Raw genomic sequence first — 23,785 nt, forward strand, 5'->3', positions numbered from 1 at the left:
ATTCTAGATTTACAAACATTTTGACACGCTTTTTTTACTTGTGGTTAAGGAATAACTATTAACTTTTTTTTTTTGGTGGGGCCAAAATATTGGCAGGGCAAGTAAAAATCTGAACCACTGGTCCGATTGGGCCAGTAGAAAAAATCCTTAGCGTTGAACCCTGGCTATGCTAAAAGATGTCTTCATTTTCCTCTAGTCGTTCCCTTTATGGCTGCATGTTTTTATCCCTTTTTCTTGTGCTTTCTGTTTTCATTAAAGCAGGGGATGTTTAGATGTCAGTCTTCAATGAAAGTGCTCTGTTGTTCATGAGCGAATTCTCTCAGACCGACACACCTGTAGTTCCCCTTGTTTTTCTGCATTCCTCAGCTTTACAAATATTTAGTGTGTTGTGGATATGACAGAAAAACATCCCACCCCATAAATCAAATCCTGTTTGTGAGATAACAAAGAGTATATTTTCGGTTCAGTCACCGTGAAAAACTCAATTACAATGTTTATTTTGCTCTAGGCACGTTGTTAGTTTAGAGCGAACGATTAATCTGTATTCAGAAGGAAAAAAAAGTTTGAGCTCGGACAATGGCTTGTTGCATGCATGTTGACAACTCTGTGTGCAAAATAGTTCATGTTTTGAGTGCGAACAAATGGTTTGTTGCAAGTGCGTTAATTTTGTGTTTAAAAGATTATGTTTTAAGTGTGTAAAATAGCTTGTTGCATGTGCATTAACAATTCTGGGCGCAAAAAAAAATCAAGTTTTGAGAGTGCATAATGGCCAGTTGCATGCTCTTTAACAATTCTGTGTTCAAAAGATCAGCTTTTGAGAGTGGAAAATGGCATGTTGCATCCGTGGTAACAATTCTGCATCAAAACGTCATGCTTTAAGTGTCGATAATGGCCAGTGGCATGTACTTTAACAATTCTGTTTTTAAAAGATCATGTTTCGAGCATGCAAAATGGCTTGTTGCATGCACTTTAACAATTCTGTGTTCAAAAGATCTTGTTTGGAGGGTGGAAAAATGGCTTGTTGCATCCATGGTAACAATTCTGCATCAAAAAGTCATGTTTTGAGTGTGGATAATTGCCAGTGGCATGCACTTTAACAAATATGTGTGTAATAGATCATGTTTTAAGTGTGGAAAAATGGTATGTTGCATGTGTGTTAACAATTTTGTATACAAAAGATGATGTTTCAACCATGCGAAATGGCTTGTTGCATGCGCGTTAACAATTCTGTGTTCAAAAGATTATGTTTCAAGTGTGTAAAATGGCTTGTTGCATGTGCGTTAACAATTCTGGGCACAAAAAAAAATCAAGTTTTGAGTGTGTATAATGGCCAGTTGCATGCTCTTTAACAATTCTGTGTTCAAAAGATCAGGTGTTGTGGGTGGAAAATGGCTAGTTGCATATGTGTTAACAATTCTGTTTAAAAGATCAGGTTTTTAGTGTGGAAAAATGGCTTGTTGCATCCGTGGTAACAATTCTGCATCAAAAAAAATATGTTTTTAATGTGGAAAATGGCCAGTTGCTTGCACGTTAACAATTCTGTGTTCAATAGATCAGGTTTTGAGTGTGCAAAATGGCTTGTTGCATATGCAATTACAATTCTGTGTTCAAAAGATCATGCTTTGAGTGTGGATAATGGACAGTTGCATGCGCTTTAACAATTCTGTTCAAAAGATCATGTTTCAAGCATGCAAGATGGCTAGTTGCATAGGCATTAACAATTCTGTCTTCAAATGATCATGTTTTGAGTGTGGATATTGGCTAGTTGGATGAACTTTAAGAATTCTAGGTTTAAAATATCAGCTTTTGAGTGTGAAAAAAATGGCTTGTTGCATCCATGATAACAATTCTGCATCAAAGAATCATGTTTTGAGTGTGGATAAGGGCCAGTTGCATGCGCTTTAACAATTCTGTGTTCAATAGATCATGTTTCGAGCATGAAAAATGGCTTGATGCAAGTGCATTAGCAATTCTGCACAAAAGATCATGTTTTCGAGCATGCAAAATGGTTTGTTGTATGCACTTTAACAATTCTGTGTGCAAAAGATCATGTTTTGAGGGTGGAAAATGGCTTGTTGCATACACATTAACAATTCTAGGTTCAAAAGATCAGCTTTTGAGAGTGGAAAAATGGCTTGTTGCATCAGTGGTAACAGTTCTGCATCAAAGAATCATGTTTTGAGTGTGGATAAGGGCCAGTTGCATGCACTTTAACAATTCTGTGCACAAAAGATCATGTTTTAAGTATGCAAAATGGTTTGTTGTATGCGCATTAACAATTTTGTGTTCAGAAGATTGTTTCAAGTGTGTAAAACGGCTTGTTGCATGTGCTTTAACAATTCTGTACACAAAAAATCAAGTTTGTGTCAATAATGGCCAGTTGCATGTGCCTTTAACAATTCTGTGTTCAAAAGATCGTGTTTCATGCATGCAAAATGGCTTGATGCATGTGCGTTGACAATTTTGTGTTCAAAAGATTATGTTTCAAGTATGCAAAATGGTTTGTTGCATGTGCATTAACAATTCTGAATGCAAAGATCCTGTCTTGAGTAAGCACAGTGGCTTGTTGCATGCTCAGAACGTGATCTTTTGCACACAGATTTGTGCTGCAAATCTAACCCATATACCGACTCAATATTCCGTTTCAGTTGCAAATACGTCATCATACTGAAAAAAGGTCGCATCAACATCCTGTTTAAATATAAAAAATTGTGTATCATGATAAAAATAAAAAGATCCTTTATTTTATGACAGACAGTGATTTAATATACAATATATAAATCCTTTTATTGGCTCAGAATCATACAAGCGGTTGCTACTGAAGTACGTATAAGTAGTGTTGTTTTGTAGAGGGAAACATAAGTAAGTGTGCACTTTTAATATATAGAACATTATTTATTGCCCATTGGCCCTTTGGTATAAACAGGTCTTTACATTACTTATTTATTTTGCTTCTTTTTGTCATAAGTCAATAAGTAAAATATTATATTCCAACATAGATTTTGTCATGTATTTTGGTAAAGTGTTCTACCAAACGGTCATTTACTTTTGTTTTCATGCTGTAGACTCTTAATCATATTGGTAAGAACATGTAAACTTACAGTGTTTACATGCTGACAACATCTGAAGTGTTATTTATTTAGGGAGGAGCATCTTTACAAACTTAAATTTAGGTCTGTCAGGATATTTATTTTTCGCTGAATGATAAATGAGCGATAAACAATATTATAGTCATTTTAAGATCATTTTATGCCACTCGTTCTATAATGCCTGAATAGCAATATAATATAATCATAATGCAAGTACACTCTTTCAAAGAACACATAGTATTTTATTTATTTATTTATTTATTTATTTATTTATTTATTTAACTTTTATTTAAGATTTTTTAATATATTTTTTTACAGAACAAACCCCTTCCCAAACAATTTAACCCCTTAGTCATGAGGGTATACATAAAAAAATATCTTTAAAATTATAATAAAGAAAAAAATCAATTAAAAGAAAATAATAACAATAAAAAATAATTAAATAAAAGGTATTGCCATCATAATTACTTTACAGGGAATACATTTGTACATCAAGTTGCATTGTAGTCACCTCAAATTACAGTAATGATAGGTTAGTACTTTATTCCTAACAGTATTTAATTTAATTATAGTCATTTTAACAATTCAATAATTGGGCATTGGAATTAGAATGTAAAAATGCGTATGCGAAATAAATAATAATAATAAATGTTAACATACAAGTGCAAGCTAAAAAGTTACAGAGGCTGCAATATCTGCTACCAGATCTAATGTCATTTGTCAGACACCCACTATAGTGATTTATAGTAAAATCTATACTGTTTTTTATCATACTGACACCTCCAACAGAAATAGAGATATTGCACAAAAATGATTGCGGTCAAGTCCATGTGTTGTCCGATAAGTCCATATATAGACTATTGCGATAGGCCTACTTACAAATGAATAAATACTAAAAATGTGTCATTTTCAAAATATTGCATTCAGTTATCATACCAGCATTATGTTTTCTGTCACATATACTGTTTACACTTTATTTTGATGGTTTGTTTTTTGAATTTAGGTTACAGTGCATCTACCGGCCAACTAATTCTCATTAGAATATAAGTAGACTGTTAGGTTGGGGTTGGGGTTAGTGTAAGTTGACATGTACTTGCAAAGTTTCTTATAGTCAGTTAAATGCCTGTTGAATGTCTGTACCAACAGATATTAGGCAGACAGCCTACTAATACTCCAACGGACCAGCAAAATAAAGTGTTGCCCATTTACTTAATGTATTTTTTACATTTACGCAATATAACATCATTATTTTGTTTTAAATTGTTAATTGTAATTTATGAATAAGTTCATGCATACCAGTAACTTGATAACGTAATAATGTTTACATTTTATTGAGTTCAATACATTCAAATTGTTCATTTCTGCAGAGATAATTTGAAATGTGCAAACGTGTAGATTTCATATGGCCAATATTATGCGCTAAGAACATTGTATAGTTTTGATTTGTTTTTGTTATTATTTTGTATTTATGTTTTTGTTTTGTTGTTGTTATTTTTGTCATATAAACGTTCCTCGCAAGTCTGTACACAAAGTTTTGCTTTAGTTAGCTATTTTTCTTTTGATTTTGTTTTGCATTTTGTATTCATTAAAATTCACAATTTCTATGCATAAAGTTTCATATAGTGTGTGTTTAGTGTGTTGTTTTATTTTACAACCACAAACTAAGTGTACTTGACAAACCACCTGCAGAAAACACACTCTTTCATCTCTCTGACACTTTAACCGACACATTTGCACCAGACACTTTCTTACAAAAACATACACTGTACAGCTATGAAGTGTGCTTCACACAGGTAAAAACCATAGACTGTAAAAGATATGGATGTAGTATCAGTGACGTCACCTATAGGGCTTTTTTGAAGAATGCAAAAGAAGCTAAAAGTAGGCGTGGCCAACCGTCAACATTTTGTTCGTGCGTCATCGCACCCACCGGGGGATACCAAATAAGGGCAAAGAGTCAGTACCAATAGCCTAGTGGTTAAGTGCGCCGACATATAGCACCATGGTGCTCACGGCGACCCGAGTTTGATTCCCGGCTCGAGGTCCTATGCCAACCCTTCCCCTCTTTCTGGTCCTAATACTTTCCTGTCTGTCCTCCACTATCCTATCCCAATAAAAGGTGAAAAACCCCTAAAACATAATAAAACAAAAATAATAATAAGGGCAAAGAAGCGGAGCTACAGACGCCTGCTAACATTTTGCTTAGACGTGTTTTTCTTTGGGAGAAATGCTTACTTCATTACCTGTGACTCGTTTGTGTTCTGACCACATATGCTTGGTTGTACACTATATCAATATGTGTGTAGTCTTTTTAAAACACTGCTGGAATACATCAAATCACAAAAAATTGCGCCCATGACATTTTTCTACTGGAGGAAAACACTAATTACTTCCAAACACTACAGATATAGTCTGTGTTAGTAAACGCAAGGCTATTTATGAAAACCAGGCATAACAGACAACATTTCAGATGACTGTTCTAGAGCCTACAGCTAATCAATCTGTCAGATTCTGGAGTGCATTAAAGCTCTGAAGAAAAACATAAATGATGAATGATCTTAAATAAAGCAAATGCATTTATAGAGATGGTATATAAGTATATTATTTCACTTACCTGGGAAATAGAGACCACGTGAATGGTTTGTGAGCACAATTAATTGAAATATTTTCAAAAGGCAACTGACTGTGTAAAGCCACATAAAACAACACAAAAATATGATGTAAATGCAGAGTTCAGCGGCTAATCAGCCGGAATCAGCTTAGGTGAAGTGACGGAGACCAGCGAGACCTACCTGTCACTCAAGTAATTATGCAGACTTAATATAACAATATAAAGGAAATGGATGAGTTATAAAAAATTCACCCCCCTCAAAGTTGTCATGAAGCGTAATCTTAGCTACATGAATCAAAATTGTTTTTTGTACCAGGCTGTAAACAGCTTTTTTATGCTGTAAAGTTGGCCGTTTTAACACTGGGGTCAATGGAAATTTGCTCTGTTATGCTGCGTTCACACCAGACGCGGTACGCGCGTCAAGCGCGAGTGATTTACATGTTAAGTCAATGCAAACGCGCGAATAGACATCCTGCGGCGCGATACTCGCGAATGGCGTGGCGCGAATGACGCAAATTGCGTGAATGGCGCGGGGCAAATTGAGCGTTTTGCGCGTTTGACGCGCTTAACGAGCGTTTCGCGCGAATCTCTCGAATTCGAAAATCTGAACTTCAGCGTACATTTGCGCCGCGTTAACCTATCAGAAGCTTGCTCTTGTGGGGGCGTGATTGTGACGTAGAACCTGTTGTCGGTGTTCCGAGGGAAATGCTCCAGCCTTCACCGACAACAGTTCATTAAACTCGGCTTGGCCCAGTCAGAGGTCATCCAGTCATCCAGATTAAGTTTCTGGAGGAGTTTATGAGCTCACAGAGCTGGATGCACCTCTGAAAGGATGTAGTGGACTCAGACACGACCCTAAACGTATCGACACTGTTTTTCAGTCTTCATAAAGCACATAAACACTGTTATTTTCTTCATAAAATCCATGTTAGCCTTTTAGCTATGAAGCTAGAGTCACAGGGCAGACAGAAGCCCTGCCCATCACGCGAATCCGTGTCTGTTCTGAAGTGAATTTGACATGCGAATGAAGCGGGTTTTGACGCGCGAATGAAGCGAGTAAACTCAAATGTTCACGCGGCTATTTACACGCGAATAGCTCGATTTATCCGCGCGTTCCGCGTCTGGTGTAAACACAGCATTATGGAGCCAGGACTAGAGGGACTTCGATGAATTGCAGTTTCAGTTACTTCCGTATTTGCTTACCAAGGGAGAGCGGGAGGTTGCCGCTTGGTAAAAACACTCTACACAGTTAGAAAAAAACCTTCCTCTAGCACTAATTCTCTGAGCACTATAGTTCCTGTATAGTTAGCACTTCTTGTGCCTCTTCTTGTTGAATCGCTGAATGCCTCCTCAATTGTAAGTCACATCAGACAAAAGCTTAAATGACTAAATATAAATGTATTGTGTATCTTATATAGTATTTGCTTATCCCTAGTAAGTATTTAATTTATTTGTGTTGTATTTTGTTTTCCCTTATTCCCCTTCCTTTACTATGTTTTGTACTGTATTTGAAAGTCCGAAAACAAAGTATTGTTTGTGTTTTTATTGCTTGGTACTTTATATTCCTCGATTGCCCCTATATAGTTCTTAGTAAGCAGTTATTTTATCTTCGGCTCTGGGTAATTTCAGACACATGACCTATTGTTTGTCTTCTCCTTTATCTTCAGATCTCACGATGATGTCTTTATATGAACCCTGATCCGCTGTTTGCACCGCAGCACGTTTGGGCCACGATGTCTCTTTCACAGCAGGTTCTGGTGAACTATGAATACACCTACACTGCCCGAGATGGCAGAAACGTGTCCATTAAACCCAATGAGCACTACATATTAGTAAACAAGACCAACGAGGAATGGTGGCACGTCCAAAAGGATGCAGCAGACAAACCTTTTTACATCCCAGCGAAATACGTGACCGAACTCCCACCTGAGACCAGCCAAACTCCACTGGACCCTCCGGAAGAGTTTAGCGGATATGAATCCCTCCAGTTCGGCTCACAGACAGCTGATCCTGCTGAGGTCACGCTTCGAGTTCCTGACTCTATAAAACGAGACACAGAGAAAGACGGTCATAGGATATCAACATTTATTATTCCAAAGGAATTCTTCGAACTCAAGGGTTTGGATCCTGACCCCATAAAGACTGAAGCAGAGGCTGGTCCTCCTGTATCCTCCAACACTTCTTCTCCAACCAATGGAGAAACAGCATTTATTATTCTGCCTCCGCCTGTATATACAGTTAACACAACACAGTCCACGGAGACAGACACCAGATCAGTGGATGATCCTAAAGATTCAGTAGGGAGGCCGCGTGTGGACTCAAGCACCATTGATGAAGACATTCAGATGCTCAATAGAGCTGGCTGGAGTGAAGTATTGGACGTCATGGGTAAAGAGAAGAATGTGTATGAGAGTTTGGATACAGTGAGAGAACCGGAATCCCCAAAAGATGAAGCTGACATGACTGTAAACACAACCCCTGTCACACCAGATGCGCCTATGGTAAGTGATACAGCATGTAAAGTTTTCAGGTTACCAAGGTCAGATGGAATCTGCAGACATTTTTATTGTTATTTCTGTAGAAAATTTTGTAAAAGAGAAAGATTGATGCAGAATGTAAAAAATCAAACATAAATAATAAATAATATCTTTCTAACTTTTATTTTAAGTTTACGATGCTAGTCCAATTAGATCCACATAATCAGGGTTCATACGGTCATGGAAAACCTGGAAAAGTCATGGAACTTTGCAACCCAGGCTCATTGTGGAAACGTAGTCCACGTTTCTGGAGACCGCGGAATACGTCCTGGCAGGTACGTACGGCTGCAGTTTTTGTTTTTGCGCTGTTCTCGCGTGAACCCACCAGAGGCCGTTGTCTGACTGACCGGATGATTGACTGCGCGACCGGCCAATCGGCTGACCCGCCCTCCTCCTTCCCTGAACCCAACCAATTTTACCAATTGACCCGCCCGCCCGCTCGCTTTCCTAAACCCGAGCAACAGTTTACAAAAGCCGTCCGAAAAAAGAAAAGCCCTGATTTTTTTTTTCTACCGCGTTTTCAGATTTCACCGTGTTCTCACCGTGTTACGAAACTCGTTCACTTAATTTTTGGGATTCTGTTTTTGTCTTACCTGATTGCTTGAACCGCTCTTCCCCGGACTCGAATTCGTTCGCTTGAAAAAAAATAAACGCAGCCGTACGTTCCTCCCGGGACGTATTCCGCTGTCTCCAGAAACGTTCGCGGGACTACGTTTTCAGAATGAGATTGGGTTGGAACTTTGACATGGTATTATCCAGTCGTGGAAAACTTTTGTAGAAACTGAAAAACCCACAAAGTTTTGAAAAAGTCATGAAAGTTTGTTAAACTAATATCTGTGTACTTGAATTAGGGCTGCGAGATATTGGAAAAATCTGACATTACTGTATTTAGTATTTCTGTGATAAATATTGCGATGTGAATACAATTTCACCAGATGATTTAACAGGTTTATGTGGATTGATTGGGGGATTTTGTAAAGGAGTGAATCATGAATAATATGCAACAAATAAATTACAAGCATAGATAAATACAATATAGTAAAGATAAAAGTGAATTATAGTTTTCAGGTATTCACTAATCAGGTACAGATATTGAATAATCAACACTGCATTGTCTTCATTTTATATTATATAATCTTCATTATAATTACAAGAAAATTTCTTGTGGTTGGATGTTTTAAACTCTGAAATATTAAAATGTTCACACAGTCACAGGCTTAAAGGGATGGTTTACCCAAAGATTCAAATGTACTCACTGTTTACTCACACTTCACTTGTTTCAATACTATAGGAGTTATTCAATTATATTCTTTTTGTGTTCATTAAAAAAATGAAAACTCATAAATGTTTGAAACGAGTGAAGGGTGTAATAAAATGGGATGTAATGTTTATGTGAACTATCTCTTTAAAAATGCATGCAGATGATCAACTTTTACTCCATTATGATAAAACTCTATATTAAACTATAATCCCAATATTGCTGCGACGTGACACATTGAGATATCGATGCAGAAACTAAATATTGTGCATCCCTAACTTGAATATAGGTTAGTTGTCTTTACTTTTGTCTGTCCTTGGCCAGAAACTTACTCTCACATTGTTTGTGCTGTGTAAGCATTATCAAAATCAATTTAAAAACAAATTTAAACAAAATAGATAGTTGCGTGTTTTGTGATATGCTGTAATAGATTTAAACGTCATTGTTTTTCCTATTATTTACCATGGATATATAGACATTACATGAAACATTATACATCATAAAAATCGGTAACACTTTACAATAAGGTTCATTAGTTAATGGATTTACTAACATGAACTTATCATGAACAACACATGTACAGCATTTATTAATCATAATTGAACATTTACTAATGCATTATTAACATCCAAGTTCATGCTTGTTAACATTAGTTAATGAACCATGAGTTAACATGAACTAACAATGAACAACTGTATTTTCATTAACTAACATTTACTAACATGAATAAATACTGTAGTAAATGTATTGTTCATTATTTGTTCATGTTAGTAAATGCATTAATTACCATTAACTAATGAACCTTATTGTTCTAAATCTACTAGACAGTTCTGGAAAAGTCATGGAATTTTAGTAGTGAAAATGTGTAGGAAACCTGTATAATACGGTGCTCAGCATTTATAACTACACCTCTCACAAATCTCTCTTTTGAATTCATATTTTTTAATAGGACGCTCTACAATATTTTATTTGTGCACATACATTATAGTCAGTACTGAAGCCAAATCTGGAGCTAATCTAACAAAATTGCTTATAATATCGTTCCAAAAACTAGTACACACATTTATGTTGATTAGAAAAAAAACTAATTAAAAATATTATTACCAAAAATATTTTTTTCATATTTTTAAAAATACTAAATGCACATTTTAAAAAGAGGAAAAATTAGAGAAGCATATAATTTTAAAAGTTTAATTGAAATTTTGTAGGTTTTAGTTTATTTTATTTTTTGCTATTTTTTGCTTGAATTTAATTGTATTATCTTTCAATTTCTAAATATGTTTGGAGACTGAAATATGATTTTAATAAATATATCTGTTTTATTTAAATGGACCAAAATACATTGCCTATATTCACTGAGAAATTGATTCAAATATTCATTTTCTAAATGGGGTGTACTCAATTATCTACTAAAATACAGAAAATATTTCTTTACAAACTGTATTGTAAATGAATATTATAAAAATGTGCATATTATTAAATAATATTACTGAAATTAATTTAAAAACTGAACATATATTTATATACATAAGTAAATAAAACGATTCAGTGGTGGGCCAAAATGTCTGCAGATTACTTTGTGGGTCAGAATTTTTTTGAAGTAAAAGATATAAATACAGATATTTCAAATAAACAATGTTTTCACTTGTAAGGACAAGACTGTAATATTATTAAAGGAATAATAATCCAAAAATCTATTTAATCTGTTTACTCACTTTCCTTACTCAATTATAATTGTTTTATTCTGTCGAACACAAGATATTTTGAAAAAAGATGAAAACCTGTAACCATTGTAGGAAAAACAAACACTATGGAAGTAAATTGTATTTTTTTTAAAGTATCTTTGTTTGTTTTCAACAGATGAAAGAATATCAAATATGTTTTAAACAAGTAAAACAGAGTAAAGAGTGTTATAGTTGTCTGAAGAATGAGTCAATAAAAACACACTGGCTGTATCTCAAATAAAAGCTGCCTCAAAGTATTCACTTTACTACTGGGCTTTCTAAAAATGCTACCGAAGAGTTATTTTCTATATGGTTCAAATAGCAAAAGTCTATTTCTATTTATTACGGGCGACTAATCAAAAAAGACTTTACAAGAAAGACATATTTAAGGGACAGGTCACCTAAAACTTACTCGGCCTTTACTTGTTCCAAACCTGTCTGACATTCGTTTTTCTGTTGAACACTAAAGAAGATATTTTGAACAGCAAACCTGTAAGCATTTGATTTTCATTGAGTATTTGTACACCATTGAGTATTTGTTTTTCCCACTATGGAAGTCAATAGTTACAGGTTTTCTTCTTTAGTGTTTAACAGATGAAAGAAACAGAATAAAGAAACTCATAAATGTGGATAAATGTGCCTTTAACAGAATAATCTGATATCATATGGAGATATTGTTTGTATCTTTTAACATTTTACTCAAGGTGTCTGATTGGAGGAACTGATTGAGTTACATGTGTGATTTCAAGACTGTATTTTATTGTCACCTTTTTAGGAGCTGCACACCAAAAAGCTATTTTTTAATAATGTGCCACTTTTACTGACTATAAACCTTACAAATAAGGTCCATACTTTTATCATTATGGTTTACTTCAAACTTTAATTTTCCCACACGGGGGCGCTGTCTTATTAGAATTGATTTACAAAAGCAAAACCACACTTGTTTAAATCACCGTTTTTTTTTAATTGTTTCAAGCATACATACATGCAAACTAAATGGTATATACAGTATTACATACTGTCATCTCAAGGTTGAGTAATAAAATAGGCAAACAAAAATAACAGTTTTTAAATAAATTGCAATAAAATACATAAAATTACAGAAAAAAAAAATAATAATAAAGGGGCCTTGAAAATTACAGGGGGCTAATAATTCGGGGGGTGAATAATTCTGACTTCAACTGTATGCATGTATGTATATATATATTTATTAGTCTTTTTTTTTTTTTTTTTTTAATTAAAAGATTAGTCATGTCAAATATTAGATTTGGATTTTTTTTAAATCCCATTACCCATTACATAATACTAACCCACCAGGCATTTTTGTGTTTAAAAGACATCTAATCGACATCAAAACATAGATGAATTAGTTTAAACAAAGCTAAATTTGTACTGTCTGCGAAAGTCTGACAAGTTATCAAGTAGACAAATTGGCCCACATTTAACCTTGTTTTAGCCAAGACATCTATGTTTGGATATCTATTAGACATCTTTAAGCACAAAACAAATTCTTAGCATTTATAGCTAATAGTTTGTCTGTAACAGGGTCAAAAAATAATAGGTTAAGGCGTTTAAGATAGCATAATTGTGACATTTTAAGATTATTTAAGACTTTATTTTTATATTAAGGTTAGAACATGAATTCTAGACATACAAATCAGCGCATATTTAATTAAGTAGCCTAATGCATAGTTTGCATATTTAAAGATAACGTTTTTAAAAAAACTCATAATACAGTAATGCAATTTATAGTCTTTTAGATGTGGACGTGGGCTATTGTGATAGTTATTATTATTGTTTTGCTGTTGATTTTTACCCTATTCATTTTTAGTCTTTATGACGTTTTATGTTTGTTGGAATGACCCCTCATACGCCCAGATAGCTGTATTCTGGACCTTATGTATTAGCTATGTTTCGACCCTGATCAAGCCCCCAGTCAGACTCCACCATTTCTGGAGCTCATGCCAAGTGATCTGCATGTCAATGGTTTGCTTGTGTGTTTGTGTGAGGGCGGCTTCTCCATCCGTCAGACCGCTCGCAGACAGTGCTCGACACGGTGCGTATGGACGCTTTTTATTATTATTATCCAAGGGTTACTACAAACTTTACATCCTGTTTTTACCAGTGATGCACGGATAAACACAAGCCTGCTAATTTGACTGTGTTGGGGGAAGGGGGGGGTTTCAAGCATACTCCTAAAGTCAAATGAAGAGCACAACAGGTTAGGTGAGTTGCGCCTGTAGTGCCCTAGTGAGTGTGTGTGGCACAGTATGTGGTACAGTTCAGTACTGTACGAGTAGCCTGCCAGGCGATTGCAACCACTCCCACAAACACACCTGTTAGTTTCCCTGTGGAGTGGCGATTAAAGCACGCCAGCGGCAATAAGATGGATTATAAACAGCTCCGCTGCCGTTTGGAGTATTGTTTGCCGGTTTCTGTAATTTAGCGTTTTGGAGACGGTTTTACCTGGGCGAACACCTGTTTTAAGGTATGACAGATTAAACCCGTTCTTCCTGTTGGATACCGCGAGGAATCTGACAGAAGTGAGTGGATTTGACGAATAGCCTAAACTATTGTTTCTTATAGAGCATGATATGGCGATTTAATTAGCATGACTGTTTGTTGAGGTTAGGCTAATGATTGTGAAAGTGAAAAATTTGTCAATATGTATTAAATACATTAAACAAGTACCATAGTACAAAACGTACTATAGATTTGTAATGCTACTGACATGCAGAAGGTGTTATGGTGGAATCATGTTATTAATACTGTTTTTGGACCGTAAATTACATGTAAATTGTATAATTTTATAGTATTTACAATGTTAATGATTGCTACAGCATGCTGTTGTGTTGTGAACTAATACAGTATACAGTATTTATAGAGTTTACTACAGTAAACTAGCTTATAATATTGGAGAAATGTATTGGTTCATCTTTTCATTACTACATAAAGTATAGAATTACCACAATATAGGCCAATTCATTAAAGTATAGTATGGTTGAAAAATACTATTATAATATTTACTGTATGTTACTATAGTATTTTTGTCATATGGGTTGGAATGAGGGGATGTAAAATGTCAGTTTATCTTTCATTTTTAGGATAAAGTTTTTAAATAGAGTACAGTTGAAGTCAGAATTATTAGCCCCCCATTATTTATATATATATATATATATATATATATATATATATATATATATATATATATATATATATATATATATATAATTTTTATTTTATTTTTTCCAAATGATGTTTAACAGAGCAAGGAAATTTTTCACAGTATGTCTGATAATATTTTTTCTTCTAGAGAAAGTCTTATTTGCTTTATTTCGGCTAGAATAAAAGCAGTTTTTAATTAAAAAAAAAAACATTTTAAGGACAAAAGTATTAGCCCCTTTAAAGTAACTTTTTTTTTCGATAGTCTACAGAACTAACTATCGTTATACAATAACTTGCCTTATTACCCTAACCTGCCTTAAAAAATTTGGGTTTTAAAACCTTGGCTTTTTCAAACCACGGTATACTTAAAAACGGTTATGGCCCCATGCCTAATGCTGAGCACTGTAAAAAATTAAAGAACTACTTGTCCTGAGCTTTACTTAATAATTATATAAAAGAACGAGTGAGCATACACAATTGTATTGTATTTGAATGATTAAAATCTTGCAGACACATCTATAATCCTTTTATGAAGGATAGTAGCAAAGTATTTTGTCTTTTGTGGGTAACTTTTTTAAATCATGGTAAAAAGTTATAGTTTTCTTTTATCAATCATCTTATTACTTATTAAAGCTGAATATATAATAATATAATTTTATTACCATCACTCTACTATTGCACATCACAGTTGTTTTCATTATTAGTTATCAGTCAGAATAGACAGAGTTTCACACAGTTCCTTCATGTTGTCCAAACACAAATCGATCATTAATTAATTAATTAATTCATTCATTCATTCATTCATTCATTCATTCATTTTCCTTAGGCTTAGTCCCTTTATTCATCAGTGGTCGCCACAGCAGAATGATTCACCAACTGATACAGCTTGTATATGTTGTACCCAGCGGCAACCCAGTACTGGGAAACACCCATACACACTGAGTTACACTCATGCATTTCGGCCAATTTAGTTTAACATGGGGAGACCATGCAAACTCCACACAGAAATGCCAACTGACCCAGCCGGGACTCGAACCAGAGACCTTGCTGTGAGGCAACCACTGAGCCACCATGTTGCCCCACAAATAAATTAGCTCAATTTTTGTTACATATTTACGTGGACTGAACATAAAAGAATTAAGTTATCACCCAAAAACTCAAGTATCGTGTTGACGTTTTAAATAAGTAGTTTGAGCAATCAGCAGAGATCTTATCTTGAGTTTATGTAATAGTTATAATTTAAAAGGACTCGTTTTAGATCCAAACTTAGACTTATATTTTTGTTCGCTTGCAATCAAAAGATAATTGTGCATTAGGTCGCATCTGTCCATAAAGTGTCCGTTTCAGCAGGTTTGTAAGAGAGATCTGCTTCTCACTGGGTTTGAGGTTGATGGGATCGCACAGGAAACTCTGGAGGCCTGCCAGTGAAGTTTTGGTTTCCATAGTGATGGTGGTTTCAGCATTGGCATGGCTGAGGTGCCATTCAGTTCGGTGGGCACAATGTGCAGCACTGGTGTGCAGTCCCGGATATGTAGGTCAGCTTATGCTAATGCCTCTCCCACAGCACTGTGCACTGGAAGACCTCGCATCCTCAGGAGCGTCACGCATGGCTGTGAACCTCATAGCTGGAGAAGTTGAGGATTGCGAGAGATATGCATGTCTGTTTGAGTCCAGTCAACTTGCTGAAAGGTTTAGAGAGGAATTTGCAAATGGGTCTTTCTCAAATGCAAGTATTGTAAAGCTGGATTCCAGTCAGGAAGAAGCAATAGACTTTTCTTAAGGATAAATGAATGTTTAGAAAAATTCTGACGTTAACATACATTGGTTGAAATCAGAATTATTAGCCCCCTTTTGAATTTATTTCCCAAATCATAGTTAACAGAGCAAGGAAATTTTCATAGTATGTCTGATAATTTTTTTTATTCTGGAGAAAGCCTTATTTGTTTTATTTAGGCTAGAATAAAAGCAGTTTTTAAATAAAAAAAAAACTGTTTAAGCAGTATTAAACACTCTCTTGGCATGGAAAGATGCGGTTAAGTATTTGAATATTCCTTATACTTTTTCTCCTATTTCATGTAACCAACCCAGGCTCATTTTGAAAACGTAGTCCAGCGGACGTTTCTAGAGACCGCAAAATATGTCCCGGGAGGTACGTATTTGTGCAGTTTTTGTTTTCGCGAGTCTGCGAGAGGCCGCTGTGTGGCGCTTTTTCGTATCTCGAATGTCTCTCGCGAGTGCAGTTCGCGCCTGCGCTGTTCCCGTATCAACCCACGAGAGGCCGCTGTCTGACTGACTGAATGATTGACTGCGCGACCGGCCAATCGGCTGACCCACCCTTCTCCTTCCCTGAACCCAACCAGTTTTACCGATTGACCCGCCCGCCCGCTCGCTTTCCTAAACCCGAGCAACAATTTAGAAAAGCCATCTAGAAAAAGAAAAACCCTCGTCTGATTCATTTATTTTTTTTACCACGTTTTCGGATTTCACCGCATTCTCATCCTGTTATGAATTCGTTCGCTTTATTTTTTGGATTCTGTTTTTGTCTTACCTGGTTTCTGGAACCGCTCTTCCCCGGACTCGAACCCGGACGCCTTTGTCAACTCCTCCTCTCTGCATCTGAAGTCCACCGACGCACACAATGAGCTGACTGGACAAACTGACTGCATCAGGAAAGCCCTCCACACGGAGGTGAGCGGTCAGTCGGCAAGCGCGAAAGGGAACGGCGTCACACCGGCCCGTAGAGTTCGCTTAAAAAAATGAAATGCAGCCATACATACTGTACTTCCCGGGACGTACTTCACGGTCTCCAGAAACGTCCGCTGGACTACGTTTTCAGAATGAGCCTGGGTTGCAAGTAACCCTGACCTACCCCCTGCTATTCAAAACACTGGTTTTTGATCATGGAGACTAAAAGGGATTTTGAAATTAGATCAGATATTTGACAACTGGAACCTGAAATTATTTCAGTTATTAAAACAGGAATTTCATTTACCAAATAAAAACTACGACATTTTCTAGAATCGTCCTATAAGGATGGCAGAATACGTCTTGATCTTTCTGACAATTGTATTTATTATTTTCTCAAAGGGAAGATATCTTTTTTTACTCAATGTTATCTAATGTAGGGTGTTCTTCCCTTACCTCCCTGGAAGTTATTTGGGAAAAAGAAAGTTGGCGGTTCATTCCGCTGTGGTGACCCCAGATTAATAAAGGGACTAAGCCGAAAAGAAAAGGAATTAATGAATTTACTCACCCTTTACTTGTTCCAAGCCTATCCCAGTAAAATACAAAGAAGAGATGTTGAAGAATGTCGTAAACATTCCTTAGTATTTGTTTTTCCACCTGTGTCAGTCAATGGTGACCCGTTTCCAACATTCTTCAAAATATCATCATTTGTGTTGAAGAGAAATAAGAAACTTCTAAAGATTTGAAACCACAGGAGTAAATGGTCATTTTTGCATGAACTGTCCCTTTAATTATTAAAAGGTTTTAAAAACCTACAATCTCAACAGCGTAAAAATCATATTATTTAAAATGTGTCTTTTAAAATATTGTTATAAATATACAATTTTCAAGTTTTGAGATGTTATAAAATAACTGTCATTTCACAGCTTTATTTCAGTGTAAAAGGTCACTGTGAGTAGCTGCTAATCATCGTGTTGTTGCTTAGTTGTAGTTCATGGTTTTGACGTGCTCATTTTGCGCTCCGTTTAGTAATTAGGACGGCACTTTATACTGTAGAGTCTAATTTTAGCACAATAGTTCAGCCCATTTCTCTTCTGATGCAAAATTCCACAACATTTACTACTGAGAATATTTGTTCAAAATGAATGTTAAGCGATCCCCTCCTGCAGTAATTGATTATTCCTATTACGATGGAATTATTCAGATTTTGTCGCAACATTGCAGCCTGCAGTTAAAGCACTTTTCAACTCCTGTGATATTTTGCTGTTATTTTGCTGAAGTATTCTGCTTTGCTCTGGAAAGTTCCTCTTCCAGCAGTTTGTTTTGACGCCGCAGGAAAAGAACTTGCTTGTCGGATGGTCTGCATGCTATAATTGGGCATCTGCCATGAAATTTTAAGCAATGTCAGCACTGTCTTGAGGAGTGTGTCATTATGGTATACTCCACAAGCTTTTTATGGTCCTTTTTTTTTCTTTTTTCTTTTTTCACAGAGTGATTATGGAATATTTCTTTTGTCCTGTTAAATAATACATGAAAACAAAAATTATTTAGTTTGAAGATGCATTAATGCATCTTCACTGCTAGTTTCAAAACGAGGAAAAATGCACCCAAACTTCCCCAACAGGTCCGGTGAGAGCGGCACTCGATAGCTCTCAGTTCTTTTTTCGCTCTGTGCATGGCTGTGCGTTCTGTGGGATTCAGGTGTGAATAGAGGAAGTTTTGGTCTTTGCTATTAGAGAATGAAATTCAATATGCAATACAGGAGTGCAGGGTTTTTTTGTTGTTGTTGTTAATACATTTTACCTGATTAACTTCTTATGATGCTCTCCTTGTGCTTTTTTTATTTGTAAAGTTGTTCAAATAACATCATCATCATTTTGTCTAGCATGTTCCTACACGATAAATTCATTCATTCATTCATTTTCTTGTCGGCTTAGTCCCTTTATTAATCCTGGGTCGCCACAGCGGAATGAACCGCCAACCCATCCAGCAAGTTTTTACGCAGCAGATGTCCTTCCAGCCACAACCCATCCACACACACACTTATACACTACGGACAATTTAGCCTACCCAATTCACCTGTACCGCATGTCTTTGGACTGTGGGGGAAACCGGAGCACCCGGAGGAAACCCACATGAATACAGGGAAAACATGCAAACTCCACACAGAAACGCCAACTGAGCCGAGGCTCGAACCAGCAACCTTCTTGCTGTGAGGCGACAGCACTACCTACTATATGAGCATACCTCGTATATGAGCACAGCCCTGACAAGTCTATCTTTGAGCTTAATATTTTCTGTATGATGCTCTACAATATTATATTTGTGCATATACATTAGATTAGTCAGTACTGAAACCAAATGATGTCACGACCTACGTCTAACCTAATATTAACGTCTTTTGATGTTGTGTGCCTGCTGGAATGTCATGGTAAATAATTCAAATAAATCATTAAATCTGCTGTCTTCATTTGTTTAAAAAACACTGATTCATTTACAATTTAATACAAAATCTTTGGAGATCTTTTCTGCTGGTGATACTGTTGTCCTAAAAACAAAAAAAAACAAAAATAAAAAATCTTACACATATCTTAGGAACGGTATAGCAGAAGATTTTGGCAGTTTTAAAACCTTGACTTTTCCAAACCGTGGTATACCTTGAAAACGATTATCATCCCATGTCTTGTCCAAACACATGTGCTATAGGTGAATTGAATAAACAAAACTGGCCGTCGTGTATGTCTGTGAATGCAAGAGTGTATGGGTGTTTCCCCAGTGCTGGGTTGCGGCTGGAAGGGTTGGATAAGTTGACGGTTCATTCTGCGGTGCCGACCTTTGATGAATAAAGGAACTAAGCCGAAGGGAAATTAATAAATAAAAAAATCCTTATCTAATGTTCATCAAGGACTATAGATGAGTCATGGAAATTCATTGGTAAATTGAGAGAGAACCCATTGTAAGCTGAACTCAGACTCACCTCACTTTTACTGTTTGAGTATTTTCCACTCCTCGTCTAAGAACAGGATGTGAAACTATTTCATCAAGTGTATAACAGCACATTTTTTAGCACACACAAAAAACTTCCATTAAAGGTGGACACGAATAGTATTGCAGACCTTTTTTGAATGACCATTTTAAACTGCCTAGAAACCACCTTAAGTGAAACCACAGCATCCTCGCATCATAAATACAATTAAAGTGATCGTTTTTAATGTAGTTTCACCTACTAATAGTATGAAAAAGTGCAAGTATCTTTGATAAAGGCACCTGAAAGATGATGGACAGATAATGACTGCAGTCTCCAAGCAGTTTTCTAAAGGCCAGACGTTTAGTATTCAGTGAGGTAATCCCAAATTCCAGGCCATGATTGGTGATGTAACAGAGAGAGGGTGCTAATGGGGCCCTTGAAAGGCTCTTCTGTAAAAGTGTGTGCGTGTGTGTGTGTATGTGTGTGTGTGTGAAAAGAGAGGTTCAAGCTGCTGATTGTGCAGCCTCCATTTCATTGGTCGATTAGTAATTTGGTTAAGCAATCAGCAGCATGCCGTCCCCTCTGTGCACCCGACAATCACTTCTTTCTGAACTCATTATAGCTGCGAATTCCTCAGCTTTCAGCTTGCTGGACAGAAACTAAGTTTGTTTTTAACATAACTGCTGCACAGCGCACAACACCCATCTTCTCAGTGTCATTTATAGTCAGATAGAGTTTGATGTGTTTTTATTTTCAAATGTGAAAAGAAAAGTCTTCCATTGCTCATAGTGGGCTCACAGTGGAGTATTATTTCATATGGGCATCATGTAGCCTTTCTTAACCTGAATTGTGCTGCATTTAATCTGCATGCTATCAGAAATCTCATTCATAGAGTCTAGGTTAGGAGTTTATCCCATTCAAATACATTGAGGATATGAACTCACCGGTCGCTTTATTAGGTACACCTGTCCAACTGCTTGTTAACGCAATGTTCTAATCAGCCAATCACATTGCAGCAGCTCAATGCATTTAGACATGTAGAGATGGTCAAGACGATCTGCTGCAGTTTAAACCGAGCATCAGAATGAGAAAGATGCCATGGCCCAGTTTAATGGCTCACTCAAATCTTAGGATGCTTTCACACCTGCCTTATTTAGTTTGTTTGAATCGCACTAGAGTTCGTTTTCCTTTTTGGTGCGGTTCGTTTGGGCAGGTGAGAATGCAGCAATCGTGTTCGAGTGCGCACCAACAGCGGACCAAATAAGCGGATCGAGGCCTGCTTGAAGAGGTGGTCTCGGTACGCTTTCAAACGAATCCTGGAGCGGTTCGTTTGTGGTGAGGATATGATTCGTGCTAAAACAGGTCCAACCGCAAAAAGTACTGCGCGTTTTGGACTAATCCAGCTGCCGTAGGCCGATGCGCTGTGCATTATGGGATATGAAGGAAAAATATTTGTTGACAGCGCTTTAACAACACAGAGAGAGAGAGAGAGAGAGAGGAAAACATTACTTGATTGATCGTTGGTAATATTTCCGCAAGGTGACCATTTCGCAGTTTAGCTAAACTAATTCACGCCTCCTCCTGAAGTGACGATTGATGCATTAAACTCTGTTTTCCAGCCGCAGCCGCACTTCATTCTCGAAATGTATAGTTTGTCTAAAGCAGGCATACAATCAGCCAGCGCAGTATTCCCTCCAGAGTAAAAACAACATTTTGTGTCTGCCGGTTTTGTTTACTTGCGGGAGTTCATTGGCATTTTCCCGCACGTGAATTCTGACCAATCAATAAGCAGTTTAGGAAATATGTTTAACAACGTCTGGCCAATGAGACATGTGGATTTTGTCACATGACTGCATTTTGATTTGTTTCAACTGGTTCGGACTGAAGCCAGCAGTGTGGTGTGAAAACGACCCAAAGACGGCAGAAAATGCAACAATGTATCATTTATTACCCTTGGAAAAGCACCCTTAGTTTCCCGGTCATAAATACTGAAATGGCCTTTCATGTCCAGTTTCCAACAAGGAAACTCATGTGTATAGTAGTCCCAATAGCAGCATTAATATTAGTCAGACTCTGTTTTTATTCACAGTTATGCACAGAAACTTCACTGAAACTATTAGTCATAAATATTCATAATTACACAGATTTAAAACAGGTTTTCCAATTGGTCTCACACCATTGGCTGACGGACTGCTGTAGAGAATCAAATCTGTACAAATGTACAGTGTTCAGATCAGATACAGAATCTGACTATGACCTCTTTTAAATGTAGATATGGAGTAGATTTGAATGTCTAGCTTTGCTGTAGGAGTTTCTTGGACATCTGTATATATGCAAAACATTTTTAGGATATCAATAATTGAGTTTTTTCACTATGTTTTTTATGTCAACTATTTATGTCACTTTGAATAAAATAATATGAATAATCAGCATTCTCCGTAGATATATATCAGCAATTGTAGTGTTATGGATGTGACATTTAAAAAAACTCAAAACATAAATTCATAAATACAGTATAGGCTCTGTGCATATATACACACACACACACACACACACACACACACACATACATATATATATATATTAGGGTTGTAACGGTATGAATTTTTTACGGTATGATAATCGTCTAAAACAATACCACGGTTTGACGGTTTCGCGGTATACGGTATTAAATAGTAATTCTCATAGCAAAGACCCTGAAAAGATTAAGAACACGTTTTCTGACTGAACAAAGGTTTTATTTCAACAAACTTTTGAAAGAACCATTTTAATAGAACTATAGAAGTCTTTTATAAAAATAAACTGAAAAATCTCCCATTTTAATAAATTAAATTAGAAGGAATAAACAAGCAGGGTCTTTTAAGATTAGACAAAAATAAACTTAAACTGTCCTTCCTTATAAGCAGGATAAATGGGAGACCAAAAGTGCAATACCAAGTTTATGGCTGTAAACATGTATTTAAAGCGTTATTTTTTTCAGTCTAGGTTGTGATGAAGAAATGTAAGCATGTTGAGATTTTCAGGACTTAATCTTGACCGCTGAGGTGAGAGAATGTGTCCACTTGTACAATGAACAAATAAAAAAATAATAAATAATGTGTCAAAGTCCAAATAAACATGGTGCAAATCCTCAGTAAAAAATAGATATAAATATTTACTATACTATAAATAGTTACATAACGAAACTAGATTCAATATGGAACATCCTTAGGTTTTATGTGCCACCATGGATATGGTTGTCTGTGGATATGGATTTGGATGTGGTTGTATGCAATGCAGACAAACAGCTGCACCTTCATTTGTGTCTTTTGAAAACAGCAAGAGCAGCAGTTCGTCTTTGCTGTGTCACTGTTTTGTCATGTTTCTGTGCTGCTGTGCATGCAAAAGTACTTAGTATGAGAATTATTTAATGCAAAACTTTTTTTTTTTTTGCGTTTTATTTAGCTGCGCAGAAATGTATGCCTATCTCTCATTTCGTGTTGTTCAAAAAGCTCAGTGTTGGTCCACAAACAAAAGTGAAACCTATGCTTATTGGTTGTGATATAGCGAGTTTGAACCAATCTGGGCATGGAGGAGGGACAATGCATCAATGTATCATGTCTGATTTGTCCGGAGACACAGTGACGAGCGTTTCTTTGTCAAATCAGCGTTGTCAAATTTTGATGACGTCACCGCACTGATTCCGGAGCCTCTGAAAGTCCGCGAATGTTATGTGATACAGCACTGGAAAGCTGAGATTCTCTTCTTT

The 23,785-nt window shown here is 36.2% G+C and overlaps 1 protein-coding gene across 13 annotated transcripts in view; it reads left to right on the plus strand.

The window, feature by feature from the left end:
* arhgap27 (Rho GTPase activating protein 27) overlaps positions 1-23,785 on the plus strand; it is a 79,350-nt gene that overhangs the window by 10,106 nt on the left and 45,459 nt on the right. For 8 of the 13 annotated variants that reach the window (XM_087275672.1, XM_087275687.1, XM_087275668.1 and 5 more), the window contains exon 2: positions 7,368-8,201. In XM_087275672.1, coding sequence (XP_087131798.1) covers positions 7,389-8,201 — 813 coding nt within the window. In that variant the 5' untranslated portion in view covers positions 7,368-7,388. Of the gene's footprint in view, positions 1-7,367; positions 8,202-13,247; positions 13,763-23,785 lie in introns of those variants that run through there. The other 5 variants (XM_087275681.2, XM_087275683.2, XM_087275686.2 and 2 more) reach the window with 3 other exon arrangements.

The sequence above is a fragment of the Danio rerio genome, chromosome 12, assembly GCF_052040795.2.
Source record: "Danio rerio strain M-AB ecotype USA chromosome 12, GRCz13ab, whole genome shotgun sequence".
Taxonomy (NCBI): domain Eukaryota; kingdom Metazoa; phylum Chordata; class Actinopteri; order Cypriniformes; family Danionidae; genus Danio; species Danio rerio.